Source organism: Thamnophis elegans, chromosome 14 (genome assembly GCF_009769535.1).
Source record: "Thamnophis elegans isolate rThaEle1 chromosome 14, rThaEle1.pri, whole genome shotgun sequence".
Classification (NCBI taxonomy): domain Eukaryota; kingdom Metazoa; phylum Chordata; class Lepidosauria; order Squamata; family Colubridae; genus Thamnophis; species Thamnophis elegans.
Window position 1 is genome coordinate 11,728,873 of NC_045554.1, and position 22,030 is coordinate 11,750,902.

The 22,030-nt window shown below is 44.0% G+C and overlaps 1 protein-coding gene across 3 annotated transcripts in view; it reads right to left on the reverse strand.

Moving 5' to 3' along the window:
- Positions 1-22,030, reverse strand: part of CAPN15 (calpain 15) — a 135,928-nt gene that overhangs the window by 76,000 nt on the left and 37,898 nt on the right. Inside the window, exon 1 of one of the 3 annotated variants that reach the window (XM_032231246.1) lies at positions 8,690-8,956. The exons of the other annotated variants lie outside the window; for them this stretch is intronic. Within the exon in view, the coding sequence (XP_032087137.1) occupies positions 8,690-8,865 (176 nt within the window). The 5' untranslated portion in view covers positions 8,866-8,956. Of the gene's footprint in view, positions 1-8,689; positions 8,957-22,030 lie in introns of those variants that run through there. 3 annotated transcript variants of the gene reach the window in all.

Consider the following 22,030-nt stretch of genomic DNA (forward strand, 5'->3'; position numbering starts at 1 on the left):
TTTGCATCAAGCCAAATGGAGTAATCCCAGAATGAAGAGCCAGAGAAGAGTCGAGATAACATTCTAGGCCTGATATATCTCAGAGGAAAATCAGCCCTTTGGACTGCAGCATACAATAAAGCTGAACAATTAGAATTTTCTACGGTAGGCTAACTTAAACAGCCATTTGTTTACAAAGCTATTCCTTTGCGCGTGGGGCTTTCAGGCGTGGGGCATAACTGGGCCGAGCAACACAATGCGTACACAGCAGGGGCCCTAAGGTCATATCACATCTATGCGCAGGACGCAGCAAGCAGCGAGCGTGCAAATGTAACGCCTTCCGATCCGCAATAAAATAACTTCCCCGTAGTCAAGCTGTACTGGTGTTATCCCAGCACAGCGCAGCAACTGGAAGAAACAATTTCCCCCCCGCCCACCTCCCCCTTATCGTGCTCTGCCTGAAAATCTCAACACAACACCGGTGTAATTAATACTAGGGCGGGGGGGAAACAACGAATGGAAGCTTCGTCTGCTCCGGCGTTGCAGATTAAACTCAGCAGCCTGGTTTGCACGATAAGAGATTCGCAGGAAAAGCCAAGGTCCTTTTTCAGAGCTTCGGGAGAATTCCTGCGGAGGCCTGTTGGGAAAGGCCATTTTGACAAGGCGACTGAAAAAGCCAGCTGGAGAAAAAGAGGGCAGGAACGCCCAAGGCTTAAGCTTTCTTGTCTCACTCGTTCCAAGCAAAAGGAGGTTTATAGACCTGGTTCAGGGCAGAGAGAGCGAACTGCGCATCGGACACCTCGGCTGCGTGCTCAAGAGACGCTGCCGATTGGAAAATGAGCTCCTGTGCAATCAGGGGATTAAACCCAGAAAGCGCATGACTCCCACACGTTCGATAACGCGCTCCAAAGTGGTTGCTAATGTCTCTGTATCTAATAAAGATAGCTAAAAGGAAGCTCTAATTCTGCTTTATGTACAAAAGGACATCTAAACTCAAGCGTTCTGGCTTCAGAAGAAATTGACGGGGTGGTGGGGATGAGGCTGAAGACAGAAAGTGCTGTCGGATGTAACATGGAGGAAACAACCCAGTAACTTCTTTATCCCCCCCCCCCAGTAGCCCTTGGCAAGTCTTGGGATTTGTTTGAGGATCAACAAGATGAACCTAATTCTAGAGCAGACAAGGACACACAAGTGTGTTGGACACAAGCATGCGTCCTTCTGTACCCAAGTGTGATTTGGACACACAAAGAAACAAATTCATTGTGTGTCCAATCACACTTGGCCAATAAAGTATTCTGTTCTGTCCTATCCTGTCCTATCCTATCCTTTATTCTATTCTATTCTATTTTCTTTCTATTCTATTCTATTCTATCCTTCCTATCCTCTATTCTATTCTATCCTACCTTCTATCCTATCTTCTATTCTATCCTTCCTATTCTATCCTCTATCCTACCCTCTATCCTATCCTATATTCTATTCTATCCTATATTCTATTCTATCCTCTCCTCTCTATTCTATTTTCTATCCTATCCTATCTTCTATTTTTTCTATTCTATTCTATATTCTATTCTATTCTTTCTATTCTATCCTTCCTATCCTATCCTCTATCCTATCCTCTGTCCTATCCTATCCTCTATCCTATCCTATCCTATCCTTTCCTATTCTATCCTATCTTCTATTCTATCCTCTCCTCTCCTCTCCTCTATTTTCTATCCTATCCTATTCTATCTTCTATTCTATTCTTTCTATCCTATCTTCTATTCTATGCTATTCTATTCTTCTTATCCTATCCTCTATCCCAGTGTTTTTCAACCACTGTGCCGCGGCACACTAGTGTGCCGTGACATAGTGTAAGGTGTGCCGTGGGAAAAACACTTTATATATAGTCAATATAGGCACAGAGTTAAATTTTTTTAACATTTTCTAATGGTGGTGTGCCTCGTGATTTTTTTCATGAAAAAAGTGTGCCTTTGCACAAAAAAGGTTGAAAAACACTGCTCTATCCTATCCTATCCTATCCTGTCCTATCCTATATTCTATTCTATTCTATTCTATATTCTATTCTCTCCTCTCCTCTCCCCTATTCTATTTTCTATCCTATCCTATCCTATCCTATCCTATCTTCTATTCTATTCTTCCTATCCCATCCTCTATCCCATCCTATCCTCTATCCTATCCTGTCCCATCCTATATTCTATTCTATCCTATGTTCTATTCTATTCTATTTTGCATTCTATTCTATCCTATTTTTATTCTGTCCTGTGCTGTCCTGTCCTATCCTATCCTTTCCTATTTTCTATTCCTTTCTGCCCTTCCCTCCCCTATTTTATCTCAGTAACTCCAAACCTGTCATAAGATGCTGAGTGGGCAAACTGCAGACCTTAGGCCAATTAATCAGTGGGACAGCTTGCCTCCAGAAGTTGTGGGTGCTCCATCAGTGAAGGTTTTCAAGTGACTGCACAGCCATTTGTCTGGAATGATAGAGGGTCTCTTGCCTGAGCAGGGGGCTGGACTAGAAGACCTCCAAGGTCCCTTCCAACTTTGTTATTCTGTTAATACATCATGGTTGGGTTTTTTGTTTTTTTTTCAATCTCATCCCTTCTGATTTTTCCACACTTCTAACCAGACTTATGAAGACATTAAATATCTCCTCAAACTTAATGATCCCCCCCCCCACTGGTTTTGATGGGAGTGCTTTTATGTTAAAACATTTGAATAATTCCACTTTGGGGAAAAAAGAAACCACTTAAAACAGTGGCTAGAACTATTGCTATAGTTCCGTTCATTTTGCTTTATTTTTTTCATCTTTCTATGCCCACCTTAAAAGGAAGTGTTTTTCTCCCTGTTCTTTCTCTTGAGGTCTTTAATTGTCTGTCCTCTGGATTTCTCCACGCTTTTTTTAATACAAACTGTTCTTGGCTTGCATTGTCCTGAAAATTGCTCCCATCTATATATTTGGATTGTATTTTTCCAGTACTTCTGACATGTTCTTTTTTTTTTCTTCTATTCCCTCCCACCCCCTGAAAAAAAAATCTGGCTTTCTAATAAAATATGGGTTACAAAAGACTTCAGAAGAATTCTCTTGGTATGGAGACTCAACTGTGCGAGCATAACAGACCTTGAATAACTCCATTAGCAATGTACAAATCTGTAGTGGGAGCTGTTTGTGTAACCAAGAAAAAATGAGGGGAAAAGTCAAAGCAATTGACAGCAACAAACAGTGAAAAATGAATAGACTTAAAGCAGGAGGACAAGAAAATGACCTTACCCAATTCTTGATTGGCTTCATTCATCGCCATTGTAGTACAAAGAAAGAGTGACATATTAACCCCAAGAATTAACATCGGCAGTTCAAGCCTTTGCCATTTCGTCGCACTGAGTCCCTGCTCAGGTCTAATAATTGGGGAGATTAAAGGTAGTCCTCAACTTACGACCGTTACTGAGCCCAACATTTCTGCTGCTAAGCGAATTTTGCCCCGTTTTACAACCTTTCTTGCCACACTTGTCACCCGGTTGTTAAGTGGATCTGGCTTCCCCCTTGACATTGCTTTTCAGGAGGTCGTAAAAAAGGGATTCATGTGCCCCCCCCAGGACGTTGCAACCGTCATAAATGTGAAGCAGTTGCCAAGTGTCCGAATTTTGATCACATGACCACGGGGAGGTCGCAATGGTTTAAGTGAAAAATGGTCCTACGTCACTTTTTTTCAGTTGTAACTTTGAATGGTCACTAAATGAACAATACCTGTATTCATTTTCTAAATTGTAAACATTGTAAATATTATTTTCCCGTGTAGTAGACTGTATTACTATTGTCCTTCTCTTCTTTCCTATTACCTTCTACTATTGATATCTTATGATTATATTACTTTGTTGATTGTTGTTTGTATGTACATTGAGAGCTTATGAATCAAAGACAAATTCCTCGTGTCTCCAATCATACTTGGCCAATAAAGAATATTGTATTGTATTGTGTTCTGTTGGTGTTGTGTTTCTATTGTATTGCATTGCATTGTGTTTGTATTACATTATGTCTGTATTTATTGTATTGTGTTTATATTATATTTGTATTGTGTGTGTATTGTATTGTGTTTGTATTGTATTATTTTGTGTTTGTATTGTAGTGTTTGTATTGTATTGCGTATTATATTGTATTTGTATTGTATTGTGTATTATATTGTATTTGTATTGTGTTTGTATTGTATTGTGTTTTTTGTATTGCATTGTATTGTATTGTGTATATTGTATTTGTATTGTGTGTGTATTGTATTGTGTTTGTATTGTATTATTTTGTGTTTGTATTGTAGTGTTTGTATTGTATTGCGTATTATATTGTATTTGTATTGTATTGTGTTTGTATTGTATTGTGTATTATATTGTATTTGTATTGCATTGTATTGTATTGTGTATATTGTATTTGTATTGTGTTGTGTTTGTATTGTATTGTGTTTGTATTGTATTGTTTGTTTGTATTGTATTGTGTTTATATTGTACTGTGTTGTTTTTGTATTGTTTGTATTGTGTTTGCATTGTGTTGTAGTATTTATATTGTGTTGCATTGTGTTTGTATTGTGTTCGGTTTGTATTGCATTGTAGTGTTTGTATTGTGTTGTATTTGTATTGTACTGTGTCTATATTGTTTGCATTGTATTGTGTGTGTATTGTATTGTGTTTGTATTGTGTTGTGTTGTGTTTGTATTGTATTGTATTTCTCACTAGATGCTCATTTTGGAAGGCTTCTTAAAGAGGGAGACGAAATGAATGAACATGAGGAGCTTCCAAGGTCCTCCAAGAAACCTAAGTCTAAATTTCCATGTTTGTTGCTCAACGTTTTAGCCCCATCATCACCTGGCTGTTTATTTCCACTTATCAATTACCAAACCTGTCAACTGCGAATCCAGGAAAGTTCTAAGCTCGAATCAATTCCATTTCCCTGTGACGCTCAGCACCGCTGTGGGTAGATGAGCTCCATGCAAAAGTCATGTGGCATCAATGGTCATCCCCCGACAGCATTTGCAAGACAAATAGTCTGGATTTATAACAGTTCATTTAGTGGCCATTCAAAGTTACAATGGCACTGGAAAAAAGTGACTTACGACCATTTTCCACATTTATGACCGTTCCATGGTTCATGCAATCAAAATCCAGACGCTGGGCCACTGACTCATACTTATGACGGTTGCAGCGTCCTGGGGGCGGCGTGTGTCCTGTGATCCCTTTTTAGCGACCTTACTGACAAGCAAAGTCAATAGGGAAGCCAGGTTCCATTTAACAACCGTGTTGCTCGCTTAAGAACAACACCAATTGACTTAACAACTGTGGCAAGAAAAGTTGTAAAATGGGGCAAAATGCGCTTAACAACTGTCTCGTTTAGCAACATACATTTTGGGCTCAAGTCGTAAGTTGAGGACTATGTGTCCAAGCAAATGCTCTTTCCTTCTGTTTCCCGTGTGTCCCAAAAAAAAAACCCTTAGGGTTAGAAAAAATATATTAAATGCACAAAATATGCACCTGTTGTAATGCTGTTGCTATTCACAAAGTCATTCAGGTAGAAGGCTGAATCCAATATTACGGCGTCGCACAATACCAAAACTCTACAGGCTGTAAGCCCAAAGACTAGATATTGGAAATTGCTAGATGAAAGAAAAGCCACTATGTGCACAGAGAACTAATCTTCCCGTACACATTTTTCCATTTATGACTGGGGAGCGGGGGGTGGGGGTGGGGGGGAGAGAGAGATCTGGCTTAGAAGCCATGTTTCCTCTTCAAATGGTGCTATTCAAAAGTTTATCTTCTCTCTTCACTTTTTATTCCTCTCAGGTCGCATGGAGGATTCAAGGAGGAAGGAGGGGGAGAGGGAGGGGGAGGAGAAGAGGAGGCGGTAGTGGTGGAGGAGGAGGTGGAGGAGGAAGAGGAAGAGGAGGAGGAAGAGGAGGAGGAGGATAAGGAGAAGAGGAGGGGGAGGAAAAGGAGGAAAAGGAGAAGAGGAGGAGGAGGAGAAAGGGAAGGAGGAGGAGAAGACAGAGAAGGAGAAGGAGAAGAAGGAGGAGAAGAGGAGGAAGAAGAAACAAGGAAGAAAACATGCTGGCTGGGGAATTCTGGGCGTCAAAGGCCACAAGTCTAAAAGTTTGCAAGGTTGGACAGCCCCGCTCTAGATATTAAAAATTACTAGGAACATTCCGTGTCTCCCCAGTGGGTAAATCTGGACTCGGGAAATGTATTTTCCAGCTAAGAGTCTGTAGAGATTCTCTGTCATCCAGGTCACGGTTGTCCCAAAGGGCCTTTTTCAGTTTCAAACATGACCTGGATGACTGAGAATCTCTACAGACTTTTAGCTATGCAATTTGGGATGAACACTCTTGGAATGGCGTGGGAGTAGGAATAGATTTCCAAAGGGGGGGAAAATGCAGACTACAGGAACCATTTGCACCATTCAGGTGACCCCGAGGACACAGATAAACCTTCAAGTGGCCTCAATGACCCTCTAAAAGGATGCAAATGACCAGCTGTCTGCAAGGGATATAAATCCTTCCATTCCACACCATCCTGTCAGAGCTGAAGAAGCTTCTTGGATGAGAAGCGAAACGTCTTCAAAAGAAGAAAACAAGGAAGTCCAGTTGCCTTCTGAAAAAAAGCATCTTTGGGATCTCCAGCTAAGAGATAAAAGTTTAGGGCAAATGATTTAGAAAATGGGAATCCAAAATAAACCAAAGGGGAGAAATAGTGGCCCACTCTTTCTAAAAGGGCAAAAACACCAATAAGAAGATTTACAGTGACCGAAGTTGATAACCTTTCTTGAAGGAGGACTTTAACTAAGCTCGGAGTTTAGCCTCTTATTGTGTTAATGCCAGAGAGCAGAGACACAATATTCTTGAAAGAGGCCTGGGTTAAAAACAAAGCGGTGTGATCTGGCCAATTAATCACAATATATATAAAAGTCAAGTACCGCTCACTCATCATGAAATCTCCAGAACTGTAAAGTCTACCAACTTGAAACTTGGCAGGAATGTTCCTCTTGGCTTCTACGTGCTCGCTAAGAAAGGATTTTTCGAAATGACCATCAGATCATTAGTATTTCTTATACAGTAATTAACACGCTCTGATGCTAAAGAGTTCTACTCCCCCTCCCCACCTGAAAAGAACTCTGTTCCAACTGCCAGTTGCCTTATATTAATACGCTCTGTTAAGTAGTTAGACATTCTACTCCCCCTCCCCACCTGAAAAGAACTCTGTACCAACTGCCAGTTGCCTTATATTAATACGCTCTGTTAAGGAGTTAGACATTCTACTCCCCCTCCCCACCTGAAAAGAACTCTGTTCCAACTGCCAGTTGCCTCACATTCCGTTACCTCAGTTCAAACTGGCAGACGTTCCACTCCTTCACTCTGGAGCGGTCTGGGACTCCTTACAGTACTAAACGTCAATACCTCACCAAAATGTTTACGCCTTCCACCTATGGAACTGCTTCCGGACTCAAGGCGGCGGGAACAATATCCCCTTATGTGTTTCAATCACCGACCATCCCTGAGCCAACAGATTGTGAACTGAATTTCTCCTGCATAGCCCAATTACATACTTTTGTCCCGAAGCACATGTATCCAGCTAGTTTAATATAAACACGGAAACCATTCAAGACAGGTTAAATCTGATGCAACCTTTTCTAGGCAAATTTTTCACCAGGATGTCATGTGCAGATAAAGAGGGGGGAACCTCAGAACTACCCGTGGGGATGCTGCAGCAGTCGTAAGTGTGAAAAATGGTCATAAGTCACATTTTTTTCAGTGCCATTGTAACTCTGAACAGTCACTAAACAAACTGTCATATCGTAAGCCAAGGATTACCTGTATCTACAGAAATGGATGTAGGGGAAGGACTACCTGTATCGACTTCTACAAAACCAGCACCTCGGTCATTGACACCCACCCCTCTCCTAGAAGTATGAAATATTTTTGAGAAATATTTTTTTAAAAAGGCAGAATATTATATTTCCCTGGATGAGAAAGGCAGAAACATGCTCTTGGAGGCAGAAAGCAGCCCCGACTTATCTTGATGGCCCTTAGCAGATGCCAGCACTTAAGAGAGAAAGAGCTTATTGAGATCTGAGTAGCTCTATTCATAAGCAAATTTCCTGCCGCAAGGTAGTAATCCCACTACCTGTGGCCCTCAGCCACAGTAGGAATTGTCCAACAAGCCCTTTCATTGCATCAACCCAAACTTCAACCAAACTTAGCTCACACAAACTTTTATGATTTGTATATGGCAACCATGGGAGTCTGACGACAGCCAAAATAATTAAATGTTCTTGCACAGGAACAGGAAGCTCAAGTGCAAAGCCCAAGGTATAAATACCCCTCCACTCTCAACTCCATGGGTCAGCTGCACCTGCACCGTGTGTTTGGGGGTTCTGCTCCATCATTAAACCATCTTTTTAATCGGCCTCCATGTTTCCAGTGTCTTTCTCCCCTCTTGGAACTGAACCAGATGGACATTTCTTCCAACAACCCCAACCCAACGCCCCATGCCACAAACAGCCAGCATAACTATCATGCACACGAACACGTAACGCATCTCCAGATGCCTCCAGCTGAGCTGCGCAGCTGGGTTTGGCAGTTATTCCATGGCCTCTCATGGGGCTGCAGTTGGAAACCCACCCACCCGCAGCCCCTCAGCCGTGGGTTTTCAACCGAGCTGAGACCAGACCAAGCTTTCTTACCTTCGTGCCCGGTGACTGGCACGCAGATGTTGCCGTGTTATAAGGGCACTGTCCCAAACGGGGCCACCATGGTTACTTCTATACCAGCTTGCTGCCAGATGCCCAGGATAGGTTGGGCCAGTAAAGCCATGGTCCGACTCCGTCTCGGCGGCCAGCGATGAGGCTGAACTGCCCATGGCTCCCCCCAACCCTGGCCGGGCCAAGATATACTCTAGGTTAGGTCCTAGGGAGTGGCATGAGCTGTCGGCCTGAAAGGATGAAGACTCGTAGCATGGAGTGGAGGAAAAGGTCCCACAACCGGAGAAAAGGAGGCTGGTGCTGATTGAGGAAGAGAAGAGACACACAAAAACAAAAACAAAACAAGAGGAGAGGGGGAGAAAAGAAACAGAAAAAGAGAAAGGAAGAAAGGTATGATTTTCTTTCAAACCCATGAAGTGACATTTCTAAGAATCTGTCAAAAGGAACCAGAGACGGGGGCTGTAAGCATCAAAACCAGCATGGGCTTCATGCAGAGCAATTCAGACTCAGATTTGCGGGTTGGAAGCCCACCACGTCATGAAAGGCAACATGTTGTTCTGACCTGGTCCTGACAAAACCCCTTTTATGAAACCAATGTGAATTCCTCTGCTTCACCTTCAGCAAAGGCCTCGCAAACAGTCTTTCAAAGGAATATTTATGGCCACAGACCTTATCTATCTTGGGAAGATGCCATGTAAATATTTTCCAAACAAGGTGCTGTGCAAGGAAAGGCTGGGCACAGAGTCTCTGAGATTCACGGACAGATCTTCACACTCCTGAAATGAATCTAATTGTTTCCTGCAAAAGCCCCCTCCCCTTTCGCTCCTCTTTTGTTTCCTATGGGAGGGGCCATTCACCATCCACCTGTGACTTTACTCCCAAGTCGACCCTGATTTCTGAGTTGTTTTTTTCTTCTGGCAGCTCTGCACATGAGCACACTGGGAACAGGCTCCAGCTGTTCCTCTGCCTCATTGCTGTCTAGCTCCGTAGGCACCCGATCACTGCCAGATGGCCTCGGCCCCCAGTCTCTGCCTGCGATGCAGAGCCTTCGTCCGAGTCTTCCTCAGACTCCAGGACTGGCCCATGCTCCTCCCGAAACCTCCTCACTGTCCGACTCTGGCAGGCCACAACACATTTGAGAAGTCGGGGAGGCACACAAGGTTTACAGTTAGGTTTTAGGGAGAGCTCAGTCATTTTTTTTGGGAAAGGGAGAGGCTGAATCAGAAGATGGGTAATGGCCAATGATGAGGGATGGCTGCCTTAAAATTTATATTATTTAGGAAGAACGGGTTAAAAAAAATACACTGGATTGGGAAAAACTTGCTGGCATTCCTTTCAGCATCCTTTGGGAATCTGTACAGGTGGTCCTTGACTTACAGCTTTTCACTTAGTGACTGTTTAAAGTTACAACACGGAAAAATTGACATGACCATTTTTCTTACTTATGACGGTTGCAGCATTCCCCCGGGGGTCATGGGATCAAAATCCAGACGCTTGGCAACTGGCTCATATTTATGACGGTTGCAGTGTTCCTGGTGTGTGTGTGTGTGTGTGTGTGTGTGTGTGTGTGTGTGTGTGTGTGATGGGGTCCCCTTTTGTGACCTTCTGACAAGCAAAGGCAACAAGGAAGCCAACCACTTAGCCACTGTGTTACCAACTTCACAACGGCAGGGATTCACTTAACAACGCTGGCAGGAAAGGTAATAAAACGGGGCAAAATTCATTGAACAACTCTCTGGCTTAGCGACAGAAATTCTGGGCTCAATGGCGGTCGTAAGTTGAGGACGACCTCTTCTGGAATTTTTGTTGACATATTTGAAATATTTCCATCTGAAAGGATTCAGAATCTTTTGGAAGTCTGTATTTTTTTGAAGTTAGATTGGAGTTTAAAAGCAGGTGAGTCAAGGTGGAAAATGAGTTTCCTGAAGTTTGAGAAGCTCTGGCACCCCAGAGAAAGATTTAAGTATTCTAGCAGTAATTAACATAGAAAACACCAGCCATTATTTCTGTTGTACATCTAGTCCTCGACTTACAACATGCTCAAGTAGTGACCATTCAAAGTTACAACAGCAATGACGAAAAGGGACTGATGGACATTTTTCACACTTATGACCGCTGCCAAGGTCATGTATTCATGTTCAGATGCTTGACATCTGACTCAGATTTATGACAAAGCAAAGTCAATGGGGAAGCCAGATTCACTTAACAACTGTTTTACTAATTTAACAACTACAGTGACCCTTAACACCCTTAACAACCGTGGCAAGAAAGAAATGTAAAATGGAGCAAAACTCACTTAACACATTTCTCACTTAGCAGCATAAATTGTGGTCATTAAGTTGAGGACTGCCTGTATTTTGGTAAAACTCAAGTCCACATGAAGCCCTTTGATCAAACAAATACAGTAGGTTACAGCATAATATCCTAGCCTGTTTCACTCAAGACAATTTTTTGAGTTTCCAACAATTCCAACTAAAAAAACCCACATTTTTTTGAGCGTCTGAATTGTCACGCAATTGGCAACTCCAAATCTCGACTAACAAATGCTCTGTCCTACACACTGGCAATAAGAATCAGAACACCAAACACAAGTTGGTCAGACCTGGAATAGTCACGTTCTACGTCCCAGAGCTCCTGGTAACAGCATTGCCAAAAAGGCATTAAGAGTTGTTAACCTAATTTTGTGAAGCTTCTTCTCCGGTAACATTGTACTGCATACTAGGGCATACAAAACCTTTGCCAGACCAATCCTCGAATACAGCTCGTCTGCCTGGATCCACACTGCATATCGGACATTAACACAATCGAGTGAGTCCAGAGGTATTTCACGAGAAGAGTTCTTTGCTCCTCTACTCACAATAGAATCTCCTATGCCACCAGGCTTGAAATTTTGGCCTTGGACAATCTGGAACTGCACTGCCTACAGTATATACACAGTACACAAAATTGTCTGCTACAACATCCTACCTGTCAACCACTTCTTCAGCTTCAACCTCAATAATACAGGGGCAAACAATAGATACAAACTCAAGGTGAGCCGTTCCAAACTCAATTGCAGATAATACAACTTCAGCAACAGAGTGGTGAATGCTCTACCCGACTCTGTTGTTACATCTCCAAACCCCCATAATTTTAACCTAAGACTGTCTACTGTTGTCCACACCCTATTCCTAAGAGGTCCATAAAGGGGGCGGGCATAAGCGCACCAGCGTGCCCACCATCCCTGTCCTACTGTCCCCATTTATTTGCATTTCTTTCTTTCGTTCATGCCCATGTTTTATATTTATACCTGCTATCTTGTACATGTTTGACAAGCTAATAAATACAAATAGTAAAACACACACTGTCCAATTTCATTTCAGCCAAAAGTAGCATGCTAAAGCAAAATCAAACACAGAGACCCGGAAATTAGCAGATATTCTCAGCCTTGGGTTGTGATGGTGTACACACCACTTAGATGAGCGGATACACAACCAAGGCATAAAACGTGAAAAAAAAGAAAGACGCAGACTTAAGGATGGCATGGGTGACATTATTAAAAACACGGACTCTTAAATCAAACTCCCAAAATATGTCTGAACTTTCACCTTAGCTGGGCTGCCCCTTCTCTCCCTGCCACCTAAATTGATCGGTGGGAGAAAGGCTGAAGATGCATTAATTTAACATCTTGCCAGCCCACAGAATTTTATTTTATTCTTTTTTGCTACTTAATATGGAAGACAAGCATCTTCTTCTCTCCAAGGACCAGCCTTGCCAAACGTTTTGCTATGCCATTCTGCTACCGATCGTTCCAATCGGCCCAGAGGCGGCTTCCTTCGACAAGCATGGCCCTAGTCAACTACCGTTATGGCAAAGAATACCGAAATGAACACCGCAGATCTTGCTCAGGGTTGGGGGAGGGGGGGGACCAGGAACCAGGTTATCTGAACCGACTCACTAGAGTGGGGAAGGAAGAAAGCTGCGGCGGGCCAGTCAGGGGTGGGATTGAAAAATTTCAGGTTCTCTGCCCGGTTGCTGGGTAGGCATGGGCGACAATACTTGAGAGACTGCCTACTGCCAATTACCTCCACTAGACCAATAAGATCCCACAGACTAGGCCTCCTCCGAATTCCATCAGCCACCCAGTGTCGACTGGCGACTACCCGGAGGAGGGCCTTCTCTGTGGCTGCTCCAACCCTGTGGAACGAACTCCCCGTGGAGATTCGTACCCTCACCACCCTCCAGGCCTTCCGCATAGCCCTTAAAACCTGGTTGTTCCGACAGGCCTGGGGCTAAAGACTTGCAGCCCCACTTCGAATGGTATGATTGTTGTGTTTTTTAACTGTGTATGGTCTTTATATTTTGTAACTTTGTTTGTTTCCCCCTCCCTTGAATTGTGAGCCGCCCTGAGTCCCTTTCAGGGAAAAGGGCGGCATACAAATAAAGTAAATTCAAATTCAATAATACAATAGCAGAGTTGGAAGGGACCTTGGAGGTCTTCTAGTCCAACCCCCTGCCTAGGCAGGAAACCCTATACCATTTCAGACAAATAGCTATCCAATATCTTCTTAAAGACTTCCAGTGTTGGGGCATTCACAACTTCTGGAGGCAAGTTGTTCCACTGATTAATTGTTCTAACTGTCAGGAAATTTCTCCTCCGTTCTAAGTTGTTTCTCTCCTTGATTAGTTTCCACCCATTGCTTCTTGTCCTACCCTCAGGTGCTTTGGAGAATAGCTTGACTCCCTCTTCTTTGGGGCAGCCCCTGAGATATTGGAACAGTGCTATCATGTCTCCCCTGGTCCTTCTTTTCATTCAACTAGACATACTCAGTTCTAGTTGGCTTCCTGCACCAAGGTATGGTGGGTGGGGGATGTTTTTGCCTTCCGCAGGCTCCAGAGGCATTTTTTGAGCCTCCAGGAGGGTGAAAACTGCCTCCCCCAAGCTCTATTCAGCACTACTCAGGTGACCCTGAGGACACAGATAAGCCTCCAAGTGCTTCAATGACCCTCTAAAAGGATGCAAAAGACCAGCTGTCTGCAGGGGATATAAATCCTTCCATTCCTCACTGTTCCTATCAGAGCTGAAGAAGCTTCTTGGATGAGAAGCAAAACATCTTCAAAAGAAAAACAAGGAAATCCAGTTACCTCTTGAAAAAAAGCACCTTTGGGACAACCATGACCTGGATGACTGAGAATCTCTACAGACTTTGAGCTATACAATTTGGGATGAAGACCCTCGGAATGGCGCGGGAGTAGGAACAGATTTCCAAAGGGAAAAAAATTGCAGACTGCAGGAACCATTTGCACCACTTGGGTGATCCTGAAGACACAGATAAACCTCTAAGTGGCCTCAACCACCCTCTAAAAACACGCAAATGACCAGCTGCCTGCAAGGAACATGAAGCCTTCCATTCTCTACTATTCCGATCAGAGATGAAGAAGCTTCTTGGATGAGAAGCAAAACGTCTTCAAAAATAAAAAGAAGGAAGTCCAGTTGCCTCCTGAAAAAGCACCTTTGGGACTCCCTGGGCATTGCATCGCCTTACAAACACTGTTCCCCTCCTCCCCCCCCCCAAAAAAACCCTGATATTGGGAAACTTTTACAATTCCTTTACCAAAGGCAGCCCAGCTACTCTGTCGAGTTGAAAAGAAAAGAACAACGAGAAACAAACAAACTGGCCAAATTCCATCAAACTAGTTGCCAAAAGCACCACAGAGAAGCGACTCTTCCTGCCAAGAGAAATTCGGGATCCAGATTGAAGTTTGCAAGGATGTGTAGAAGGGTTGGGGGGACACCCACCAGCTTTAACAGCGCTCGGGGGAGGGGGAAGCTACGAGGAGCAAGGGGAGAGGATCCATAAATAGACCCAGGATAACCCCAGCTCAGTTGGAAGCCTCAAACGCTGTTCGCAAAGGCCACTATTCCAAGCACAAATTCTGTTGCGCCAGATAAACCAAGGATGCCTGGCATGATTTAGGGGGAAGGGGGTTACACTGAATCTTTTAAAACGGGAATCAAGGTTAACTCGGCTGGTATAGAACTCAATTTAACCATGAACTGTAATTACATGCTGTGTTCACAACCTCCTGCATTCTTCCCGCTTACTATTTATAAAAGAGGAAGGGGGTGAGTGAGGCTTCCCACAGGAAGGAAGGAAGGAAGGAAGGAAGGAAGGAAGGAAGGAATAGCAATAACACTTAGACTTATATACCGCTTTACAGTGCTTTACAGCCCTCTCTAAGCAGTTTACAGAGTCAGCCTCTTGCCCCCAACCATCTGGATCCTCCTTTTACCCACCTCAGAAGGATGGAAGGCTGAGTCAACCTTGAACCAGTCAGGATCGAACTGCTGGCAGTCGGCAGAGTTAGCCTGCAATACTGCATAGGAAGGAAGGAAGGAAGGAAGGAAGGAAGGAAGGAAGGAAGGAAAATAGCAATAGCCTTTAGACTTCAATACCACAATAGCCCTCTCTAAGTGGTTTACAGAATCAGTCTTTTGTCAGGAAGGAAGGAAGGAAGGAAGGAAGGAAGGAAGGAAGGAAGGAAGGAAGGAAGGAAAGAAAACAGCAATAGCAATAGCCCTTAAACTTCAATACACTTACAGCCTTCTCTAAGCGGTTTACAGAGTCAGCCTCTTGCCCCCAGCAATCTGGGTCCTCGTTTTACCCACGGGCTGAGTCAATCTTGAGCCTGGTGAGATTCCATCTGCCAAACTGCTGGGAGCCGGTGATCAGAAGAAGTAGCCTGCAGTATTCTAACCACTGCGCTACCACAGCTCAGGGTGCTTCCTTCAGTGGTCATAAGCGTGAAAATTGGTTGTTGCTTTTTTCCAATGCCGTTATAAATTTGAGCGGTTCCTAAACGCAGTCAAGGACTGTTTGTATGTTGGTTCCTTACCAAGCAGAAGACCCCCACAGATAAATATTTGTAATGTAATGGGTTTTTTGATAGTCCCAGACAATATTTGCCTACTTTCAAAGAACCCCACATCAACGTTCATCCTTGGGATGTCTTAACTGCAAATCTATCTTGAAATAACACACAACAGGTAAAAACCATGTAGGCTCTGTGCAATTATACACCTGCCACACTGAGGTTTGTTAGCTGATTTATCTTTTGCACGGGGCCAGGAGTAGGAAAGCACCCCAGGCAGAGTTGAGCATTACTCAAAGTCTTGGGCTCAGTGGTTTGTGAAAGATGGGGAGAAGAGGGAAGCGGGAGGGAAGCGTTCCAAGATTGGGAATGACAAAAACGGCACTTGCTAAAAATTTAACAGGCAGTAAAGAGAACTGCAGATGGCTCAGTGGCTAAGACGCTGAGCTTGTCGGTCAGAAAGGTCGGCGGTTCGAATCCCTAGCGCTGCATAACGGAGTGAGCTCCCGTGACTTGTCCCAGCTTCTGCCAACCTAGCAGTTCGAAAGCACGTAAACAAATGCAAGTAGAAAAATAGGGACCACCTTCAGTGGGAAGGTAACAACGTTCGGTGCACCTTGGGCATCGAGTTATGCCGGCCATAGGACCACGGAGACGTCTTCGGACAGTGCTGGCTCTTTGGCTTTGAAACGGAGATGAGCACCGTCCCCTTGAGTCAGGAATGACTAGCACATATATGCGAGGGGAACCTTTAGATTACCTTTAAAGGGAACTGCAGAAAAACTCGTAAAAATACCTGCATTAGGAGGGATTGCGTATGGAGGGGAGAGAATTAGCTTTTCTCTGCCATATACATAACAAAATAAATCAATTTGAATTAATCTAATTTGGGAAGCCCAACGCTGTAGCAATAACAATGGGGGTTAAAAAAAAAAAGACAAATGGGAGATTTAACTAATAGAAACAAATAGTTAAGCACCTATTTTCCTTTCTTTTGTGGTTTTAATGCATAATTACCACATTTCAAACATTACAGTTAATTACGCCTGCAAGAGAGCTTTCTGGAGCAAATACGCAGATCTATTATCAATCCATTTCCTCCTTCCTATTCTCTAAATTAGTTCTCTGCCCTCCCCCAGAAAAGCACTTACAAAGAGAGGAAACGGAGAAAATTTCCAATCCTGTAAGTTTTTTTTTTTTAAAAAGAAAAACACAAGGGCTCTTCCTGATTTCCAAAAGCATGCACAACGGAAACCCCTCCCGCGTTAAATCAGCTTCTTCGGATTAAACAGTAACCAGAGGTTTGAGTTACTGCCACAAGAACAACAATGCCTGCTGTGTCCAGGTAGAAGGTAATCCTCAATTTATGACCACGACTGAGCCGTTTCCTCCTCCCCCCCCCCAAATTTCTGAGTGAGACATTCCTTAAATGAATTTTGTCCCGTTTTGCAAATCTTTCTTGCCATCTTTGCTAACTGAATCACTGCTGGTTAAGGAAGTCACACAGTTGTTAAAGGGAATCTGGTTTCTCCATTGACTTTGCTGGTTAGAAGGTTGCAAAGAGGAATCACTTGACCCCTGGACACTGTAACTGTCATAAATATGAGTCAGTTGCCAAGCATCGGAAGTTTGATGCCACAATGGTCGTAAGTGTGGGAAACGGTCATAGGTACCTTTCTTCCGTGCCATTGTAACTTTGGTCACTAAATGGACTGTTGTAAGTTGAGGATTACTTGTACTTTACTGAAGCTTAAATGGTTACAGAGGTAGCGTAAGGTGAATCTAAGGTTTCCCCCCGCTCACAATACCAAGTATATTTTTCCCTCCCCTTACCCACCCACCATCCCCCAGTTACCTGTAAACATCCAATGAGGTTCTTGTATATTGTTTATAGAGTGCAAACATTGGCTTCACACTCAACATTAAGAAAAATAAGATCATGGTATCTGGCCCTCTCAATTCCTGGCAAACAGATGGGGGAGAAATGGCGGCAGGGACAGCTTTAATTTTCTTGGGCTCCAAGATCACCGCAGATGAAGACTGCAGCCAAGAAATTAAGAGAGACTTGCTCCTGGGGAGGAAAGTGATGGCAAATATAGACAGCCTACTAAAAAGCAGAGACATCACCCTGCCAACAAAAGTGTGTAGTCAAGGCTATGGTTTTCCCAGTTGCAATGGATGGCTGTGAAGGTTGGACCATAAGGAAGGCTGAGTGCCAAAGAATTGAGGCTTTTGAATTCTGGTGCTGGAGAAGACTCCTGCGAGTCCCCTGGACTGCAAGGCGATCCAACCGGTCAGTCCTAGAGGAGATCAACCTGACTGCTCTTTAGAAGGCCAGATCCTGAAGAGGAAACTCAAACTCAAACTTTGGCCACCAAATGAGAAGGAAGAAGGACTCCCTGGAGGAGAGCCTCATGCTGGGAAAGATTGAGGGCTAAAAAAGAAGGGGACGGCAGAGAATGAGGTGGCTGTATGGCGTCACCGAAGCAGTCGGTGTGAGCTTAAATGGACTCCAGAGGATAGCAGAGGACAGGGAGGCCTGGAGGAAGGTTGTCCATGGGGTCACAATGGGTCAGACACCACTTCACAACAACCAAATATTGTTTAAGGCAGGGGTCCCCAACCGCTGGCAATGATGTTCTCCAAGTTTTCAGAAAGGTTTGAGCTGCTGAACACAACACACAGCTAACTTATGACACACTTACAGCATAAAGCAGAAGCTGCCTGTTCAAAAGCAACCCACACAGAGCGAGCAATCGGTTAGTAACTAGGCCCAGGTTAGCCCATGGATTAGAATCTTTGCAAATATTTACATCCTGCTTTAAAGCTTTGGAGATCCTCTTAAGGTAGCTTACAAACGCCGCGCTTACTCAATGCAACCCAGGAGCAGAGCCTCTGAGCCAGAAATAGCAGGCTGTTGTGTATCTGGCACAGCCATTATTCAACAGAAAAGATTTCCAGCTCCCCATCCCACCCCTTTCCCTGTGACGTTCCCGAGTAGCTGGGTTCCCAGTTTGGATCCCTTCAAAGCTCGCTCAACCTCAAGAGAAGCTTCGTTGATTGGAACAGACAAGCAATCGCTCCTAATGGGTGTTTTCGCTGAGGCTGGAGGATGCAGCCGAGTTTGATGAGGCAAGCGGGTTTTTCCCTCCCCATTTGTTATCATCTGCCAAGGAAGAGGTGCTTGGAGATACCACCACTCCTAGCTGAGCTGATGCTTTTTATCTTTTCAAGGCCAGGGTTGACCTATCACTTATCACAACATTGGGGGGGGGGGATGAGCCAACCAAAAAAAAGGAGAGCTCACTCCCTGCTTGTTGCAAGAAATATCATGTTTGTTGTGGACAGATTCCGACAGTGAGGAGGTTGGGGAGGAACCTGGGCCAGTCCTGGAGTCTGGGGAAGGCTCTGATGAGGGCTCTGTGTCGGAGGCAGAGAGGGGGCCAGAGCCGTATGCCAGTTATCAACTGCCTTCAGAGTCAGATATCAGTGGGGCAGATGAACAGCTGCAGCCTGTTCCCAGTGTGCACATGTACAGTGTTGCCAGACGAAGGGAACAGCTAAAGAACAGGGGTTGACTTGGGAGAAAGGCCACAGGTGGACGATGAATGGCCCCTCCCAGAGGAAATAAAAGAGGAGCAAAAGGGGAGTGGAGTTTGCAGGAGACAATTAGTTCACTTAATTGTTTCATGACTCTCCAAGACTCTTTGTCAAATTCTGCAGATACCAGCCTGGCAGCTCTCCAAGCCAGAGAAGGCCTGTGACTGTAAATCCTCCCTAGAAAGACTTTGCTGGATGTGAAGGAGCGAAATTCACAGTAGATTAATAAAAGGGTTTTTTGTCAGGGCAAGGAGTTTGCTTCAGGCTTTTGGAAAGCCTCGCTCAGAACAATGTTCTCCAACGGAGCCAAGATATGCTGAAGAAGTACAAGTGGCCCTTGAGTTACACAACAGTTCATTCAGTGATTGTCCAAAGTTACAAAAAGGGACTTTCGACCATTTTTCATGCTTACGGCTGTTTACAGCATCCCCACCGTCGTGAGATCGAAATTCAGTTGCTTGGCAACCGACTCATACTTATGACGGCTGCAATGTCCCGGGGTCATGGGATCCCCTTATGTGACCTTCTGACAAGCAAAGACAATGGGGAGGCTCACTTCACAACCGTGTGTCAAGAGTGAAACTTTCGTTTCAACTTGCCATTGGGGAGGGAGGGGGAAGGTGTTTTTTAAAATGGGTTAGATGGAAAACCGAAACCACTATGATTCGGCTGAAGACCGTGACAGCCTGAAACCTTTTCAAGGGCATCATAACAGGTGCTGGAGTTGAAGCAGACGGTTCCTATAACAAAGCGAATTTGTTTACATGGACTATGTGAGAATTTGGGGGATTGGCTGGGGAAATTATTGTTTAATTCTATGAACTGGTGTTTGGGAACCTCACAGTTCGTTTTACTCCGACATTTCCATGCAGCGCATCCAAGAAACAGTAAGATTTTTGGAAACGGAACGAAGCTGGAGTTTTATTTGGATTCTTGACCTGGATGTCGACACCATGCTACTAATAACTGTAAAGATCCACTTAACAACCGTGGCAAGAAAGGGAGCAAAATTCACTTAACAACGGTCTTGCTCAGCAACACAAATTTTGGGCTCAAGTGCAAGTCAAAAGTCAAGGACTATTTGTAAACCAAGATGAAATGAGGTTTAGTTCTTTTGAAAGACATGTCCGTCTGGGTTCAGTTCCAAGTTGGGGAAAAGGACACTGGAAACATGGAGGCTGCTTGGAAAGATGGCTTTAATGGTGGACAGGATCACATGCCTTGAAGATGTTGGGTGAAGAAGAAAAAAAGGGGGAGAGATGCTGAGAGTGCCTGGGTTTTATGCCCTCTCTGGGCTTTTGAATTTGAGCTTGTATTCTGATTGGTTGTCAGACTCCCATAGGATCATGCAGGGGCAACTCTGTAGGCTGCCCTGAGTCCCAGGCTTGGTTGAGCCTTGCTGGGTGATGATGTAATGAAAGGGCTTTGGGATTCTGCCTGATGCAGGTAGATCTTTGTTATGTAGACTAGACTGGCCTAGTGGGAGGGGTGAGTTTCTGCCTTCCTTTTAGGGGAAATATTCTGCCCTTTTAATATTTCCTAGTATATCTCATTTTCCTAGGAGATGGGTGGGTGCTAACTTCCTACAGTTCAAAGTGTTGAATATTCAGTACATGTTAAAGGGCTGGAATAGCCACCCCCCAAAAAAAACCAGTCTAAAAGTAAGATATTGGAAAGCCCACCAATCCCACACAAATGGAAATATTTCTCAGAATCACCCCTTTAATCTAAAGTAAAACGTGGACTTTTGAAGTGGACTATTTAAAAGAAAGACCGAGATATTTGTAGTAGTGGGCATCAGCTTTGGGATGTTATTTTATAATAAACTCCCCAAAGCTCCTGACTTGATTTGTTTCCCATATTCAGCCGCCCTACTCCTTTTTGCAAAGTTTGCTGCTTGTGTGCAGCTACCACGGATGGCAGAGGGTGGTTTTATTAATTTTTTACAAAATATACAGTTTTAATTACGCCGTGAGCTAAAGGGAAAAACTATTGTGCACGTTTTTAAGTATTTCCTTTAATAGCCGCGGAAAGCAAGCACCATTTCTGTAAATACTTCTTGATAGAAAGGCTTTCTAGAATAATCTGGATTGCTTTAGCATTAAGGGAAAAGAATTCTAAATTCCCCTGCCAATTGCTAGTAGCATTTAAGGATTCCCTAAGGGATCTGAACATTTTAATCCCAAACGTAGGAAGAGAAGGGGGTGGGGGAATCATTAAGATTGCAATATCTGCATTAATGCTCTGGTTTTACAATCATTTGGCGGGGTGGAATTCATCTTCCACCCCAAACGGGTGGCAGGGAGAAGCATTTAGCATTCAGGAAGGGATTGATGCCAGAGTCAGCTGACAGCTAACCGTTTTTGACTCTAAAATAACCTAAAATAGCAATAGCCAAGTCTAAAGCCAGTGGAGGCAAATTAAAAGCCTCTTCCTTGGAATTTAAAAGTTAAAGACTTCTTGAAAGCACCTGCTCACTAAAGGTTCCCCTCGCACGTATGTGCTAGTCGTTCCCGACTCTAGGGGGCAGTGCTCATCTCCGTTTCTAAGCCGAAGAGTCAGCGCTGTCCGAAGAAGTCTCCGTGGTCATGTGGCTGGCATGACTCAACATCAAAGGTGTCCGGAACGCAGTTACCTTCCCACCAAAGGTGGTACCTATTTTGCTACTTGCATTTTTACGTGCTTTTGAACTGCTAGGTTGGCAGAAGCTGGGACAAGTCATGGGAACTCACTCCATTACGCGGCGCTAGGGATTCGAACTACTGAACTGCCGACCTTTCTGATCAACAAGCTCTTAGCCCCTGAGCCACTGTATGCTGTACCTGCTCACTACTTCCAATTAATTAAATTTGAGCAATGACTTTCAAGGGA